The following is an 18985-nucleotide window of genomic DNA, read 5'->3' as shown; positions in this document are numbered from 1 at the left end:
CTTAAATCCTGTTTTTTGTCCCCAATGGAGTATTGATTTTTGCTGATGTTTTTCCTCAATAGCACCAAAAATTTCTAGTCTTTCTAAAAGGCAAAGCCCTGGAAAGATCTACCTGTTAAGATTCAAGATGACATGATTTTTATTATTCGTTTTTTTTTTTTTACATAACTAAAGGTTATCTATTGAAAGCAAGTGGTCATAAAACCAAAGATTTACACTGCATATTTTATTTCCAGATGATATTTTTCATATTAAGGAGCATGATTAAATAGAAATCACCAATATCCTCCCATGTGTGTTGCTTTATCCAAGATAGAAAGGAAGAAACACAGGATCAAATGTGAGCACACTCACCAAATTAAACAATGGCCCTCCCAACTTGGCCTAAGAACGCAATTAAAGATGTTTCCCTGTGGAGCCTTCAGATAGAATTAAGAAAACCTGCGTGTATTTTTTCTAAGCGTGACCTTTACATGCCTAATTTAGCCAAGAATTCAGTTTAGGTCACTTTAGCTGATTAACCACATTCATATAAGGGTTATAAAACCTGCATTGCAGCCATACTGTATTTGAGGACTTGGAGGCTATCTGTATTATCAATTATTTTGTCTTTATTTTGATTGCAGATGACATTTTCATTTCCATCCTACCTGCAAATTATCATCTTGGTTTTTGTACCGAATTTTTTGGACTATAAGTGGCACCTGAGTATAAGTCGCACCAGCCATAAAATGCCCAAAGAAGAGGAAAAAAACATATAAGTCGCATTTTGGGGGGAAATTTACTTGATAAAATCCAACACATAGAATAGATATGTCATCTTGAAAGACAATTTAATATGAAAATAGAGAACAACATGCTGAATAAGTGTACAGTATGATGTTACTTGATGCATGAACAACAAAATGCAAATATACTGTCCTCACCAGGACACTACGGCTCGGTCCTGGCTATACAGTGAGCTACACTCCCAAATGACAATGCTGGGCGTCCGTATAATTTGCTGAATCAATTTCGTCCTCGATACCAAACAGGTTCGCATCAACGTAAATAAATGATAATTAGCTGCTATTACAGCAGTGACACAAACGGTTAGCATGCATTCACTAGCATTAGCACATCCTTCAATCAATCACACAACTGGCTCTAAGAGTCCGATCGCAGGTGAAAAACACACAACAACAACAGAAAAGATGATACACACAGGCATTGCCTCTGTAGAGATATTTTACAAGCATAAACAATGAACGTAGGTTCGTAGCCGTGTCTCTCGCCCACTCGCTTAAGGCCGAGTTATACTTCCGCGTCAGACCTACGCCGTCAAGGAAGAATCGAGTTACGACCCTACGCCGTAGCCTGACGCGCACCTCTCGATTTTTCTAACCTTCGCGTCGCGTAGACGCGTTGACGTAGCGAAAACGGACTGTGATTGGTCCGTTCAGACTGTTGTTTCCGGGCGAAAACACCGCCATTGTAGAATAGAATCAAACATTATTTTCTACACGCAAAAATGCACCGAGCCGACGGGAGTATCATCGAAGAGCAAGTCTCGTCAAGAAATTATTATTGTGACTGCCAAATGGCAAGGTTGGCGATCGAAAAAAATAAATAAATGGAAGAACCACCGAAACGTGGGTGGTCGGAATCGAGTGGCCACACGAAGCGGTGACACAGTCGGCCAAAAACTGCCAACTTTTTATCACTTTATGTCGTATTTTTGGTTGGTGCACTTCATCATTTACTGTGTACATATGTTTCAAGTATATGAAGAATAAAGCACAGATTTGGTGTCAAAAGAGTTGTTTTGATCTTTAATTTTCAATAACAGACAGTTCACACACACAATACATCATCACTGATTGAGAGTGTCTCGGTGCTTTTTATGATAACCTTAAAATCAAGCCTCCCAACGCAGTTTGGGAAGTTCCCTAGACGCCAGAAATCTGCTATGGCTACCCACTGGCTGGTTGTAGGACACGGCAAACAAATCAGGCTGGAGGGCTTTGCAGACCTTGAACGCAGTGCTCGACGCCAGTTTGAAGCTAGCCGCCACAGCTAGCTCTCTCCACCCGAGTCTAAAACTCTGTGCGGCATCAAAAGTCGGCCAGACCGCCTCGAAACCGTCTTCTGCGTCGCCTGCCCGTCAACATTTGTATGTTCAATATTTATTCAGTGTTGATGAGCAGAATATTTACTTTCAAGAGTTCCATCTTGCATTGTTTATTTTTTCTCCGACTAGCGGAAGTAGTCTACAATCATGCCCCAAAACCGTACAAACATAACGCCACATCCCTCTAGTGGCTTGGCGGTGAATTACAGAGCAACGCGTTCCCTCACCGCAGAACTATCGAATGTCGAATGACGCCGTAGTCGCTACGCCGTCACCGCAACGCGGGAGTATAACTCAGGCTTTAGAGACGCTGCGTAGCTGCCTTCTGGCCGTGGCGTGTGAGCGCTCTTCTTCGCGGAAAAAAGTGCAAGTGCGCCCCCACGTGGGCGTGGAAGCGCCACAAACTAAAAGCATGCATTTAAATATAAAAAAGTCAATTATACAATTGAACACACATTGCCAAAGGCAGAACGCGAACGTGGCCTTACCTATTAAGAGTTATTCAGATAACTATAGCATAAAGAACATGCTAACAAGTTTACCAAACCATCAGTGTCACTCCAAAACAGCAAAATAACATGTGAAATGATGTCATAATGTGTTAATAATTTCACACGTAAGTCGCTCCTGAGTACAAGTCACACCCACATCCAAACTATTAAAAAACTGTGACTTATAGTCCGAAAAATACGGTACTTGACTCAAAACTGAAGTTATGAGGAAAAAAAGCCAAAACTGTTGCTGCCAAAATCTTTTACCACATTTTGCTGCCAAGGTGATGTACTGTACTGCGTGACTGTTTATTCCTTCTGCTTTGTGACAATTTGCCTGTAGTTTCAGTCTGCAATGAGTTCTGGATTATGCTTGCTTGTTGACGATGCCTCTCTTTGAAGTAAAACTGCTCAATAGAGTTAAATTTTAAACTTTTTTGTCTTTGGATTAGTATGGAAGAACACACAGGCTAGTGCAAACAACTTGCTCAACAAGTATAGGCTAATAGTGATTTGTTAATACTGTGAGAATGCACTGTGCGTGTGATGAAATGTCTCCTTTTTATCGGCATTACCAAACGCATGAGTCAATTTAACAGAGTTTTGAATAAAGAATGCCCTGAAACATTGTAAAGCACTGTTAAGTCTTTTGAACTCATCCCGCATATGCACGGACACACACAGCATCCCCAAAAAATTGTGGGCCTTTTCAAAATTTAAAATACCTCACCGTTGATGGGGCATTGTGATTTTACAGGAATTTTGTAGAAGTTACGATATGAAGTGTAATCACAGTTGTTAATTCCCTGTATAAAAACTTATTTTTGTTGACATTTGCTCTTTCAAGCAAATACAGTGCAGGCCAAAAGTATTGGCACCCCTGCAATTCTCTCAGATAATGCTCAATTTCCCCAAAAATGATTGCAATTACAAACGCTTTGGTAGTAATATCTTCATTTATTTTGCTTGCAATGACGAAACACAAAAGAGAATGGGGGAAAAAATCATTATCATTTTTCACAAAACTCCAAAAAATGGGCCGCACAAAAGTATTGGCACCCTTTGAAAAATGATGTGACGCTTCTGTAATTTGTGTAATCAACAGCACCTGTTACTTACATGTGGCACATAACAGGTGTTGGCAATAACTAAATCACACTTGCACCCAGTTAAAATGGATTAAAGTTGACTCAACATCTGCCCTGTGTCCTTGTGTGTACCACATTGAGCATGGAGAAAAGAAAGAAGACCAAAGAACTGTCTGAGGACTTGAGGAAGCATCAGCAACCTCAAGGCTACAAGTCTGTCTCCAAAGACCTGAATGTTCCTGTGTCTACCGTGCGTAGTGTCATTAATAACTGTAAAGCCCATGGCACTGTGGCTAACTTCCCTAGATGTGGACGGATAAGAAAAATTGACAAGAGATTTCTATGAAAGATTGTGCGGATGGTGGATATAGAAAATTTACTAACATCCAAACGAGTTCAAGCCGTCCTGCAGTCCGACGGTACAACAGTGTCAACCCATAATATCCGTCGGCGTCTGACTGAAAAGGGACTCTATGGTACGATACTCAGGAAGACCCCACTTCTGACCCAGAGACAAAAAAGCCAGGCTGGAGTTTGCCAAAACTTACCTGAGAAAGCCGAAAATGTTTTGGAAGAATGTTCTCTGATCAGATAAGACGAAAGTAGAGCTTTTTGTAAAAAGGCACCAACATAGAGTTTACGGGAAAAAAACAAGGCCTTCAAAGAAAAGAACATGGTCCCCACAGTCAAACATGCCGGAGGTTCCCTGATGTTTTGGGGCTGCTTTGCTGCCTCTGGTACTGGACTACTTGACCGTGTGCGTGGCATTATGAAGTCTGAACACTACCAACAAATTTTGCCGCATAATGTAGGGCCCAGTGTGAGAAAGCTGGGTCTCCCTCAGAGGTAATAGGTCTTCCAGCAGGACAATGACCCAAAACACTTCAAAAAGCACAAGAAAATTAAAGAAAGCACTGGAGACTTCTAAAGTGGCCAGCAATGAGTCCAGACCTAAATCCCATAGAACACCTGCGGAGAGGTCTGAAAACGGCAGTTTGGAGAAAGCACCCTTCAAATCTCAGAGACCTGTAGAAGTTGGCCAAAAAGGAATGATCTAAAATTGCAGCAGTGCAAAATTATAAAAATGATAATGATTGAATTTTTTTCCATTCTCTTTTGTGTTTTTTTCATTGCAAGCAAAATAAATGAAGATATTACTACCAAAGCATTTGTAATTGCAATCATTTTGGGGGAAATTGAGCATTATCTGACAGAATTGCAGGGGTGCCAAATTGCCAATACTTTTGGCCAGCACTGTACATCAGCAAGCCTCATGTTTAATCGAAATATCAAAATGAGTAGGCCAGTAACATGACACCCATTGTTTCAATGTTGTTTTCTATTGTTATTTCATTTACCAACAATTCCACCGCCGCAGTGGCGACCATAACTTGCTTTTCAGAAATATGCCATTGGTGTAGACACTTGTCGCTGAAATATGTCTGGGACATCAATTTAGTTGTACAATTGTGCAATGACAATAAAGGCATTCATTCAATGGGGAAGCGCGATGTATGTGTCAAAATGATTCAATTATAGTGAAAGACTTCAAAACATTTTTCACTGAAAAAACAAACTTCAAATCGAAAAAAATATTTACAATTATAGAAGTAAGGGTTTTTTGATTGAAAAGATCTATCTGGATTGAAGCAATTTACACAGAAAGATATGAATTATTACAAATCTCGAGCTATCTTCTTTCATGTGCATCTGCCCTTGCAAATCCTACACAAAGGGTTTGAACAGCCTCTCGGGTATATTCACTGCTAGTCTGAAATCACAAAAGCATCGTCATTTGCGAGTTTAGCCCGCTGAATAGCCAGGACCGAGCCGTAGCGTCCTGGTGAGGACAGTATATTCGCATTTCGTTGTTCATGCGCTGTACACTTATTCAAAATGTTATTCTCTATTGTATTTTTTTATTAAGTTGCCTTTCAAGATGACATGTCTGTTCTATGTGTTGGATTTTATCAAGTAAATTTCCCCCCAAAATGCAACTTATACTCCGGTGTGACTTGTATATGTTTTTTTTCTCTTCGTTGGGCATTTTATGGCTGGTGCGACTTATACTCAGGTGCGACTTGTAGTCCAAAAAATACGGTACTTCCCCCAAAATGTAATTGTGTTAGTACCTCAGTTACCTGAATGTAAGAGTAATTAGTTACTTGGCAAAATAACTGGTGATAATTTTCATGCCTTCCCCCCCCCCCCCCAAAAAAAAAAGAAACGGGGCACACAATGTGAAGTTTAAAGGGTTTTTGGGACAATTGGTCCAAGCACAATTCTTTACCCTAAACTTAAATAGACACAGGGGTATTGCCAATATTGTGATAACTAGATGGTAACCTTTGCTATGTGTCATTTAATGTTGTGAATCAACCGTTAAACTTGTTCAAATTGCTCCCGTTATTGCATTGGTTCCCTTCTCTCTACTGTCGACGTGTAAATTTTAAAACTGTTTCATCATTTAAAGATAGATTTCAGTTAGGTTTTGCCAATTTAGGAACTTTTTAGATAAAAAGTTACTTAGGTTCGCTAGGAAGGTTCTCTACAACAGAGCATTCCTGAGAAGTCTACTGCTTTAAGATGATGGCTGTTTACTAATTCATCTAGTTCTTTGTAAATGTTGTTAATGCCGCCGTGTCTGTCATTTGCATCTAGTTCTGTATATATGTGATATCTACCGTAGCATTATGTGGGCATAGTTTGTAGGCTATCGGTTACAGTCAGGTATTCTTGGAGCCACCTATAGCATAGTAGCATCGCATTTGCAAAGGCGTCACAACTCCCTTGCATCCTCCCCACTCCTGCTCTGCTCTCTCGTCTCCGTGAGTCCATCTCTCTCAGGCTTTTCTCGCGTCTCAGTCAACCAACAGAGTAACGCATAGTAATGCACACCTTTCCCGCCTCAGTAACGCAGAGGTTGCGCTAGACTTTTTCGTTGTCTGTCATTTTGACTGACAGTGTCATAAAAATCCGGTCATAATCTATTTTTACCCGTCACTTACATTTTTAAAATGATAATAATGACATATTCAATAGTATTTAGTTTTCATTCATTTTTAATTAATATTCTGTCCGAACAAGCTTAACAAGAGGCAAACAGACAGCGGAGTGCACCAATCAGCGACGGGCAGACGTGCCGTTAGCAAAGCGATGAGGGCAGGACGAGGGACTTGCGCGCGGAAGTAAACATACGAGGAGAACGGAGTTTATTCAACATGGCTAGCGCGAGACAGACTGTTGTCAATGACTTGTGTCGATGTGTTTTAGCTCATTTAAAACTGAATTTACGGCGGATTGGAACATATTCTCGGCTCTCCCGTTCGCCATCCGTGTTATAGAAGAGACGACTTTCGGCGCGCAAGAGTGATGTTGCTCGTGAAGAACACGTCACACAAATAAACAAATCTGATTTGTCGATTGATTTTGTACCTACTCGAGAGGCTGTGTCCCAGACTTTTCTCTCAGTGTTTGAAAAATACAGGCAGAACAGTCTGGCCGTGCCAGGCAAACACTCAGTTGCCTTGACATTTTTCCGAGTAAGGCCAACGACGTCATGCATCAAGAGAGACAATAGCTAATTAATATGCTCACTCGCCACCCTGTGGTCTGGGGTGTGAATTGCAACCTGTCAAAATGACGGACGGACTTCAGTTTTGTCCGTCACCGTTTTAAAAAACCGGTCAACGACGGAAAATATTCGGTTAACGCGACCCCTGCAGTAACGGTAACGGCGTTGCCAAGATGAGAAAAGTAATTTATTAGATTGCTCACTACTGAAGAAAATAACGCCGTTAGTAACACCGTTATATTCTAACGCCGTTATTAACAACACTGGATTTGTCCACCTTGCCGCGTCATACCACACTTTGAATCTCTCTTTTAAGGTTGTCTAACAACCCATGACTAGTCTTCATCTGTTCATCTGTAGGTCCACCAGGTTTTTCCTAATGACAACAAGGTAGCGGTATATAAATAACTTCCCTTTTTTGCAAATTACAGCCTCAGAAATTACCCACTCAGCAAAGGGTCCGTTTGGAGATGCACTTTGAGTGCACCGCTACTCTCGGCCACTCGGAGCTTCGTCGAAATGAAATGGAACACTAACACCTCACCCTACATTACTGTCATAAATTTCTGCACAAATGAGCATTATTTATAGTAAAAATGAATTTTTATTTCCAGATCCATTAAGCAGCTGTTCTGTGGCACACCTGACAATCTATATTCACATTTAGTTTTGATCATGTTTTCCTGTACTGTTTAGATTGTGTAAACCATATGCTAGAAGAGCTTTGTTCTTTATAGCAATGATTTTAATGGGCCTGTTCTATCACGTCACACACATCTGAGCCTAGCACCATAGACCTTGAATCCATCCATCCATCCATCCATCCATCCATCCATCCATCCATCCATCCATCCATCCATCCATCCATCCATCCATCCATCCATCCATCCATCCATCCATCCATCCATCCATCCATCATTGCGTTCTGAATGGTGCTGATCTTTTATCAGACAAGGTGTCCTGTTCATTATTCCCCAGAGCTGATTAACTCACATTGCTTACACACAGGCATATGCACACACTGGCTGCGGTTATCCTTGTTAATTACCAAACCTTACAAAACTAACGAGAGCCGACTAATGTGTTTCCAGCTTGGCGATGTCACATCCTACGTACGGTGGTTATGCGTGTTGCTGTGGCAGCGTGCCAATGTCACGGCCATGTTTAAATTCAGCCCTCGTCACGCTGCAGCAAGGTCATTTGCGCTAAGGTAGCCAGACACTACGTCTCATTTTTTACAAAGAGCACATAGAAATCTATAAATCTAAAGGCTATACACCCAGAGACCACTTCATTAGGAACATGTCACATTTCATGCAGGAGCCGGTATTTATGGTAGTATCGTAGTAGTGAAGTGTAATAAGGATAATAATTTCAGTTTGGATTGGCAGGAAGAAATTTATGGATTTAAAATACACTACGGTGATATTTCAGGTGTTTACTCAACCAATGAAATTAATTCTGATTTTACAGCGTGTAAAAAAATAAAGGAAAAAAATGATAATGGAATTATATACATTGGAGTTAAATTAGCTACTTGTCAGATTATTCTGCTTCTCAGAATGTGGTGAGTACAAAGACTTTGCCAGGTCAAATCAGCTACTCGGTTGTCAGATCATTCTGCTTGTCTGAATGTGGTGAGTACAAAGACTTTGCCAGGTCTGCCACGCTCTTGTCACACGGCTGAGCGTGATAACAAGAAAAAGGCCTGCTAAGCACCAGAGAAGACACGTTGACATACGGAACGCCATCATTGGCAGGATGAGTGCCATGCTGACACGACCTGACTCTGGCCATGTGCTCAGCCGGCATCCTTTGATATCACCCACTTAGACACTGCTGGTGGTCACCAGCAATCCTTTGTCCCACACACATGCTGTTTGTCTGTGTATGTCGGGTATCAGTCATCATATGATTCCTCTTGTCCATCTGTGGTGACTTGCTGTAGAGGGATAAGATTTTTTCTTTTTTGATAAAAGTGAATTACACTTTTGGAGTGAATCCTTTCTAATTCAGAGATGGTCAAATTATTTTTTTGTCATTGGAAACAGGGATCTTGAGAAGGCCATTAGAATTTTGAAACCTTATAAAAAAATATAGAACCGCCTCATCGTATTAACATATAGACAAAAATTGAACAACCAGTTTGAAGTTAGGGAAATTAATACCATTAAATGAAAGTGGTCAGTTAATTTTAATGCTAAACTATAATGTGTGAGTGTCCATTGGCCAGTTTGCTTAAGTACTTTTTGCATCACCTCATAGCCAGCCGCACACCATCTCCACATTACTGAACACTAAATATGTGGCGAAAAGTGCGTACGACAGGAGAAAAAAAGTCTTAAATAGCATTATTATGTGAATTAGAATCATTTTGAAACGATTCGACTATATACGAAATACGACTATATATGAAATAATAAAAATGCATTTATTCAAGACGACATGGCAAAATGACTTCATAATGGTCAAAACTGTCGACTTCACTTTTACTGTGGCACCTACCGAACGATATTTCATGCCACCTAAATCGGGCTTATGTCATTTCCCTTCCCCGGCTTCAGAGAATGTAAACAAAACAAGGGGCGTGACAGCTAGCCGACATGCTAACCCGAACTGAGTGATGTTTCAAAGTCTTCGAAGCGGAAAATCATACATAACTAGCCCGGATAATTTCACATGACGACTGGGTTGTCGATTGTCTTCGCCGATCGGCAAACCGCCCGGCGGGGAGCAATTCACAGCTCGTTCCCCTGTTACTACGGACAGGAGAGCTCCCCGGGGAAGCAGTTGGACAATGACCGCCGAACAAACCGGCCGATGTCGGAGGAGCGTGTAGCTGCCAAATGGTCAACACGAATATGGCGTAAAATAATGCTTTACTACACAGCGAAGACGTAAGCAGCGACAGTCATACGAGGGCGGCTGCAGTTGTTGGGCAGCTAACACGTGCAGCTAATGTGTATGAGGAGCATTTTTTACATGCCCATCCATGATCAAATGTAAGTAGTTCTTTATTTAAAGAAAGTTTGTAGTGTTTACTTTGTTATCGCTGCATTCGCGGCTATTTTTAACACAAAGTTGCAATTTCTGATCGGTCGGAAAATTTGACAGAACACCGGGCACATGAAGAGGGCAATAAGCCGAGTATAGTGCTCGCCCGGCGGGGGGATGTGCGACAAGCCGCCGGTCGTCAGCCGAGGGGACAAGGAACATGTCAGCCACAAAATGCAAGCCATATTAAAATGATCCCAGTATTTGACATACCGTAATTTCCCAAATATAAGGTGCACCCGTGTATAATGCGCACCCCAAATTTACTTGTAAAATCTAGGGGAAATTATTGTACCCGTTTATAACGCGCACCCTAATTTTAGCACCAATAAATAGATTAATACAAGAAAACAGCTCGTGTACTGATACAGAAATGTCATTTTACTGACTGGTAAAACACAGCACAAGCATAGCACATTGGTAGTTTAAAACATTACCATTAACTGACAATATTTACGGTAATAATATGAATTGACAACTTCTCCAACTTACCAGAATCTAGGAGAAAACAAAACAGATGTGATCTTTCTTTTAAAGGCTGCTGTATAACTTGCTCGTTTCATCATGATGAATAAATATTTCTTCCATGGATTTATATGGTAAAATGAAAGTGAGAACGTAAGTCGGAAATCCGAGAGAGCTCATCGCTGTCGACACAACAGTAACAATAGGAACTATTGTTATTTGGGTTTGAGTTTCCCGAGGGAAAGATATAGTTGACGGACACACACAGGAAGTCTGTGTTGTTACGTTTGTTATGGTCCGAGTTGCAGAGCTGCAATAAACGTTGACTCAAATGAGTTCAAGAAACTAAATTCTGTGCTTTAGGAAGAGTGAAAAAAGCAGAATTTAACACAGACGAAATCATTCGGCCGATCAGAGTGAAGTGTTACCGAAACAAATTGGTGGCATCATGTATCGTAATGGTCGGCAACGGATCGCCGCATACGTTTCTTCAACACAATGTGGCCGTGTCAATAAAAAAAAAAAAATCACTTTATATAAATATATAATATATACTATATATTTCTGTCTCCATCCATGTACCCATTTATAATGCGCACCATGATTTTACAAGTTGATTTTGGGGAAAACAAGTGCGCGTTATATTCGGGAAATTACGGTAATACAAAACACGATGTTTACTCACCTCCTCATAAGTCCCATGGTCCCACAGTAGTAGGGCTTGTTTTGGCCAATATGCACCGGTGAATGGAAACTTTTTGAAACCCCTAGGGGCACACGCATCTCCCTCGTACAGCAAGATTTTTCTGCAGCCGTTTGGCTGGCGTGATGCGAAAAATAAACGTACTGATCCGCAAAATCAGTTGAATCCTTAGTCCTTCTCATACAACGGTACGGCTGTATAGTGAAGAGGACTCCTACCTCCGCATATGTCACAGCGCCCTCTTCCTCAATGCAAGACCGAAGCCAGAAGTCTTTCATTTTCGTAGCACGGGATTCAAAAAATTGAATATGTATATGTATCGATCGCTTCTTCACACATCCAAGTGGTCCATTTCATTCAGGAGCATAACATACCTTGTGTATTATGAAATTAACATGCTTTTTCGTGTCACAGGCACTTTAAACTTCAGCAGTGTTATTTGGTGTCTTGGCATAACCTCCATTCAAAACAGATTTGCGTCTGTAGTGGCCCTCTGGTCATTTCATTTCCCCTGCCTTGAAGTTAATCCTTTCGGGATCAGTGATTTCCACTTTCAGCTCCTGCAAGACTCTTCAGCCCCAAACACCTCATGTGCGCACATAAACTGAGGCTGTCCACGTGGAAAAGATGCACAATCAAGAGGGAGGGATAGACTGTTGGTTTTGTCAATAGGTTTTAAAGTGCTCACATCTCACCCATAGAGGCTCTTGCATGACAATTACCCTAGTGAGGATAAGTGGTATAGAAAATACAGTATATGGATGGTTTTGAAATACCAAAATATGGCATGTCTCTCTTTTTTGTAGAATGGAATAATCTTGAAAATTAGTTTAAATATTAAAAAGGACATAGCATGGAAAATGGACTGAATTGTTTGCACACCAAAGAATTGATTCTCTGCCGTGCCTTCCCATCCATGAAGTATGAAATTAAAAAACTAGTAAATATATACTCCAAATGGGTCTGCACGAGGACCCTGAAAAACGGGGACAAGAATACAATAAAATCTGTCAAGTATAGGACTTTTGGGGCATGATTATTATATTATTCTGGCAACCCTGTGTTCCAACCAGATGCACATCAAGCTATTCATGTGATGTGGTAAGTACATACAAAGTCACTGCAGTTCACATGTAGTATTTGCTGGGCTCTGTGTCATTAATAAAGATGATGTGATTGACAGCACCTAGTATAAATGATCTTCATATGGAAAAGGGGATGCACATAGCAGGCATGTCATTTCTTAGACCTCTGATAATGGACAAAATAATGTTTAAACACAAGAAAATTATACAGCTTGCTAGTGCAACCATTGTGTGATGAACTTGACGTCAGTAACACCACAATACATAAATGCTTATACACTTGAAATGGGTAAGAAGTAGCTCGGAAAATAAGCACACTCTTTACAGGTAATGTACCTGTTAAATATGTCGCTGTTTTTCTATATTAATGTCAGAGACTTCACTTCTTAGTCCGTTAAATCTTGTTTCCTTCATACACACGAGTACCACAGTGGGTAGCCAATGCGTGACGGGTATACGAGATAATCTGCAATACTCACAATCCATTGGTTTAAAGTGCCTGTGACAACATTAAAAAAAATCATGAATAGCATTTTAATGTGAATTCGAATCATATTTTGAGACGATTCGACTATATACAACAATTTGGCAAAGCGCAGATGACGAGAAATTAGTCTTTTAATCTGCTGTTTAGCCAGGCCTACCATTATAGGGCTCTAGCGTCCCCAGCTGGATGATGACGTCAGCAGGGTCACAATTTCATCTGATTTTGAATTCAGCCTATTGAGGGGGGAGATTCAGAACGAGGAAAATATGACACAGGGCAGCAAAATGTCATGATTGTTTCAATCTCTCTACTCCAATATTTTTACAGGATATTCTCTTTTTAAGTATTTTTCCCCAATTGCCAAATAAATGGTATGTTCATGACAAATAACAGTCTTGTGCTAAATGGAATATGAAATACTAAAAATGCATTTATTCAGTGTGACAGGGCAAAATTACTGCATGATGGTCAAAACTGCCGACTTCTTCCTCTCTCGAACGGTATTTTATGCCACTGGACTTTGTCCGGCTTTTGTCCTTTCCCTGCCCCGGCTTCGGAGACGGAGGAAAGAGCATAAACAAAACAGGAGGCATAACAGCTATAGCCAAAAAGCTAACCCAAACCGAGCAGCTTTTCCAAGACATATTCTTGCCTTTCAGACTCATGTCACACACGGCGGCAGGGTTGATTGTCTTCACCGATCGGCCAACCCGTGGCGGTGAGCAAGTTACGGCTCGTTGTTCCCCTGCTGCAGGCAGGAGTGCTCATTGCCGGGGACACAGCTGGAAAAGACCGCCGGACAAACCGTGCGACGTCGGAGCGGGCAGCTACTCGTGGCCAAGCCAAGGAAAGCGCATTCTAGGCGGGCACGCCTTTATTGGCCGGCGACCATGGTGTGCGACAAGCTGCCGGTCGTCGGCGGTGTGGCCTTCTTGGTGGACAGGGAGTATGTTCACCCACAAAATGCAGGCCACCTTCTTATTGAAACGTGTGCCATGATCCCAGTATTTGAGATAATATAAAACGCGTAGCTTAATCACCTCACAATGGTCCCACAATTGTTGGACTTGTTTTGGCCATTATTCGCGGTGAACGGGAACTCTCTGAAACCCAAAAAGGCTCACACGCCTCTCCCTGGTGCAGCAACAAAAGCCTGCAGCACATTGGGCTGGAGTGATGCATAAAATAAACGAAGTAATCCGCAAAATCAACTGAATCTGCAGTCATTCTGCATACTGTAGTATTGGCTGTATACAGAAGACGATTATCCTGCTGACGTCACATTCGCATTATTCGTCAAATCTAGAAAGTCACTCATTTTCGTGGTGTGGGATTAAAAAAAATAAGATTCTAAAATGCAAGTAGTTTCAGCTGCGGCCCGCAGTAGTCGCCCATGCTACCACGCCGCGTTATGGGCTAGTGCAGTGGTCTCCAAACTATTCCATATAGGGCCGCAGTGGGGGCAGGATTTCACTCCAATAAAACAAGACCACACCTTTTCACCAATCTGGTGTTTTATAAGTGTAATCATTTGATTGCAGTCAGTTGCTGCTTGTTTCAGTAAAAAAACAACATTGGTTAAAAGGTCTGTGCTTGATTGATATGAACAAAAACCAAGGACCCACAGCGGCCCTCGAGGACCGGTTTGGAGACCCCTGGGCTAGTGTGTCGCCATTCTCTATGACAAAAGGAACAACCCATTTTCATTGGTCCATTTGATTCTCAAATACAATATTCCATATCTAATTCCACTGGAATACATTGAATTGGTATTTAAATATACCATGTTCCAAGTCCCAACAACCACCTTCCAATCCCATGTCCCAATCTATTATGAAATTAGCTAGATATTAAATACATTTCCATCCATCCATCATCTAGATTTCATATTTTAGTACTGGGAAGTGCACGCCCGTATGACGCACATATTAAACTTTCATATGAATAGGACTCCAGCGAGATGATTTGGGATCAATCAGTCAAAAGATTGATCGATATCGATTTATAGCATATTCCCCCGTAATTTAGCTCGACTTGCAAAATTTGGGTTTAAAAATAAGCGTTCATCCTAATTAGGGTTAGTTTAAGGTTACGGTCATTGAAAGCAGGGGTCACGGTTGGCGGCTGACAAACGCTTGGTCTGATTGGTCGTTGAAATCAGGGGGCGTATTTGGCGGACGACGAAGCTTGATCTGATTACTCGTTAAAAGCAGAGACAGAGGGCGCGGTTGGCAAGTACTGCGGGCCGCAGCTGGTCCCTTCTCTTAAAATGAGAGCTCGCTTTGCTTGATATTGTGTTTTTTTCCTTTGGTGTACCTCTTGCTGTGGTTCTGGTAGATCAAACAAATCATGCTCTGTTGATCAAATATTCTTGAGTGACATTTAAAAAAATACATTCATATTGAACTTTTTACGACAATCATATATTATTATTAAATTACTATTAGTTTGTTACAACTGTATTTTCTGCTCATTTCCCCCTCAACTCAGGTTATGTCTACGACTGATACTGCAACAAAACACCACCAGTAGACTAATAATAAAATTAGACTTCTCATAATCACGGAAACAATGACATCTGTATTCAAAACAATATTTACTGGTCTGTTGTGGCACCTACGCCAAAAAAACAAAACAAAAAACTGCATCCTTAGCAAGGGTAGTCTAATTAAGAAAAATGTGGAAAAAGCCAGACGTTAACTCACATTCACATCCAAGAAGATTTCAAGAAGAGTCACAGTCATTGTTATATTTTCTAATTTCTCTGTTGGATCATTTCTTTTTACACACGCACATAAAAAATAAATGTAAATGTTGATTTACATTTGATCTACCAATCAATGATGTTTAAAAAGTGGATATTTTACAGAAAAGTGGTTAACCCTTTAACACCGAACGTGTCGGCAGCGACGCGTTTACCCATGTCGTCTTTGAAGCTTCGTCACGCTGTAATTACGTCACCCACGTGCCGCTGGTTGGTCTCATTTGAAAGTACGGAAGTTGATGTCCACACCAGTTTTTATTTGAAGTCAATCGACCAAGAAAAACGGGAGATATTGTCATTTGAGTTTTATCGTTTTATTGCACTCATAAATATGCATTAAAACGCGGCATGGACCATGCATCTATCTCCATATTTCCATCATTTCTTGTCCTTTTTCAAAACCAAAAGAAGCACAAAAGACTACATATCCCAAGAGTCGTTGTAATGTCAAGAAGGACGAACCGAATGTGGACATTTGTTGAAAAAAAAAATTAAATGCATTTCCGAGCGAGGCGCCAACTAAGGAAAAGGAGGCATGCTGAAGCATACAACGGCCAGTTTGAGCGAGCGACTTTGAAACGTGCAGAATGAATCTAAAACTAAATTTAGCGCAAGCTAATGCATTATTTCATTAACTCAAGGAAGAAGATGAGCCGTATTTGCCGTTGTTTTCCTGGGATGAGTCGGCGTTTCTACGCGAAGTGACAGGCTGACAGCAGCGCGCAAACGGGACGGAGTAGGCTGTGTGACGTTGTGTGTGACGCAGCTCCGTGACCTGTTCATGCAGAAGCTTTATTGAGCTCGCAAAAAAAAAAAAAAAAAAAAAAACAACAACAACAAAAAAAAAAACTTTATTGCGTCGTATGCCAGAAAAAATTTGAATTGAACTGAACTACTTGTCAATATTTTTTTAAATACTTTTTTTCAATGTTATATACATTTTTCTTCAAGAAAATTTTATAAAGATGAGTGTTCGAGAAGCTTGATTGCATGTACGTAAATACTTTAGATAAGGTGATGGGTATAATACCTAACTTCACAAAGTTCAAACCCTCCAAACCCTTTTTGTGTTAGATGATATATATATATTATATATTCTTTTCTCACTATTTTGCACTGTATATAACCCGTTTTGACCATAATATGTGTAAAGGCCAAAAGCGCCTATGACCATACTTGCTGTTTGTGTTGAATTGTCAGACATAAAACTATTCAATCTTATTTTTTTCAATTGAATGTTTATCCTAACAAGTAGAATAAATATTATCAAGCTTCAAAATGTTTGGTCGAGCATGTTTGGTTGTCAATGGGACATCAACATTACAAATTTTGAAAAAATATTTTGGATTTTTTTGTTTTTTTGGGTCCAAAATGTGGATTATAATTGGTCAGTGAAGAAAACAACAGTTTGGACATGAAGTTCAAGGTGTCCTTAAAAAAGGGACCCAACTTGGCCATTGTGAACAATTTTTTCTTTGAAATACAAAGGCAACATCAAATGCATGCAAATTCGGCCAAAATAGGCTTAGGTTTTAAAGGGTTAAAATACTCACACGACAGTCAAATCTAATGATTTTCACCTTGCACAATAACTCATTCCGAAATAACCTTGTGTATCTTTTGTGCCCTCATGTGGCGATACGTGGAATTGCATAGCTCATTCAACAGGTGCCTGCCCGTAATAACAATAAACTGTGACGCATGTTCTTGAACGGGGCTGGGATTGTTTCTTGTGCTCGTTTTCCCATCGTATCGGAGATAAAACATTAATCAAGCAACATGCTCACGTCACAGGATATTCATTCAGAATAATCTTCAAGGCGTAATTAGGTCTTTTTACACAACGTTGGAAAAATGCTTAAATGTGGCTTGATTGCATTAATTCGGACAAAAACAAAAACAAAAAAAAAACATGTAAAATATAAGGGGAAAAATTTACTTAAAGTTCAAGTTTCGGAGACAAAGAATCATTACTTTTTTTTTTTTTTTTTTTAAACGTTACGGAATATATATTCTAAAAAAGGGTAAGAGTCAGCACTGTCAACGCAGCACAGTCACATTCAAGCCTATTGATGAATTTAAACTATTCAGTTAAACCAACATGAATATTTTTGGAATGTGGATTGGTCGTAGTTACTCGGAGAAAAACAAAAATCCACACCGAAAAACAAATACGGCACTGTGAATTGCTGAGCTCTCAGTTGTACAGGAGGTCCATTTTCCAAGAGGGGGCGCCAGAGTTCAATGCAGAAATAAAACATGTTTTAGGAGTAAGTAATGTTAGTATTATTAATTTGGCGTTCAATATTAACGATGATAATGCAACACTATTACTATACATGAACGTAATCATTTAAAATACAATACGTAGAGGAAATTGTGTAGGTTGTGGCTCCTATGCTTGGAGGGACGGGAGACTTCTGCGCACGCGCAATAATCTCTCTCCCTCTCTATCTTTCTCTCTCTCTCCTGGTTGGGGAAAAACCCGAGCAGGAGGAGAACCGGTAGCGAGGAAGAGGGGGACTCCTTTCTCTTCTTCCGAAAACATACCTGTGACATTTACGGGAAGATATTAAGGAAAAGGGAACGGAATAAAAGTCCACTGGTGCCGCGGAAGAGAAGAAAAAGAAGGCGGATGTGCCTCCGAACGCGCCGCGGATGCCGCCCTCCGGACCTCCTTAATGCCAAGATTGTAAGTAGTCTATGTGGTCGGCTGAGAGGAGAGGAGGGCGAGCGGTGGGGGCTGCATGGGGTCTCCCAACCGGGGAGTTCGTGGCGGTATCGTATCGCTGCGGTGTGCGGCGCGTGGACGAAAAGGTCGCGTCCAAATTATTCCACGCCCACTTTTGCTTCCTTAATTCCTTCCGAGGAGGGACCCCACCTGGATTTTTTGTGTCCTTCTCCAGGTGTTGTCGTTGTCTGAAAGTGTACACTTTACTTGCACATACTTCGGAAATAATGAACGGTTTCTGAAGTTGTCACGCGAATAAAGTGAGGGTTTTAGGCAGATGTTCCAGTCAAACTCACGTGGAGGATTTTGTGTTACGCCAAACTTTACTTGGAATCTATGACGCTTATGTTTTTCATTGTTGGGATTCCTGAAACTGGCAAGGAAGTGTACAGTACTACAAAGGCATTTACTGTATACAAGTGAAGTAGTTCTC

The 18985-nt window shown here is 40.7% G+C and overlaps 1 protein-coding gene across 4 annotated transcripts in view; it reads left to right on the top strand.

Moving 5' to 3' along the window:
- Positions 1 to 18302: 18302 nt before the first annotated feature.
- rgs19 (regulator of G protein signaling 19) overlaps positions 18303 to 18985 on the top strand; it is a 62156-nt gene continuing 61473 nt past the window's right edge. For all 4 annotated transcript variants that reach the window (XM_057819016.1, XM_057819007.1, XM_057819031.1 and 1 more), the window contains exon 1: positions 18303 to 18513. In XM_057819016.1, the coding sequence (XP_057674999.1) occupies positions 18457 to 18513 (57 nt within the window). In that variant the 5' untranslated portion in view covers positions 18303 to 18456. The remainder of the gene's footprint in view (positions 18514 to 18985) is intronic.

Source organism: Corythoichthys intestinalis, chromosome 2 (assembly GCF_030265065.1).
Source record: "Corythoichthys intestinalis isolate RoL2023-P3 chromosome 2, ASM3026506v1, whole genome shotgun sequence".
Lineage (NCBI taxonomy): Eukaryota > Metazoa > Chordata > Actinopteri > Syngnathiformes > Syngnathidae > Corythoichthys > Corythoichthys intestinalis.
This window is presented reverse-complemented; position numbering and strand designations above follow the sequence as displayed.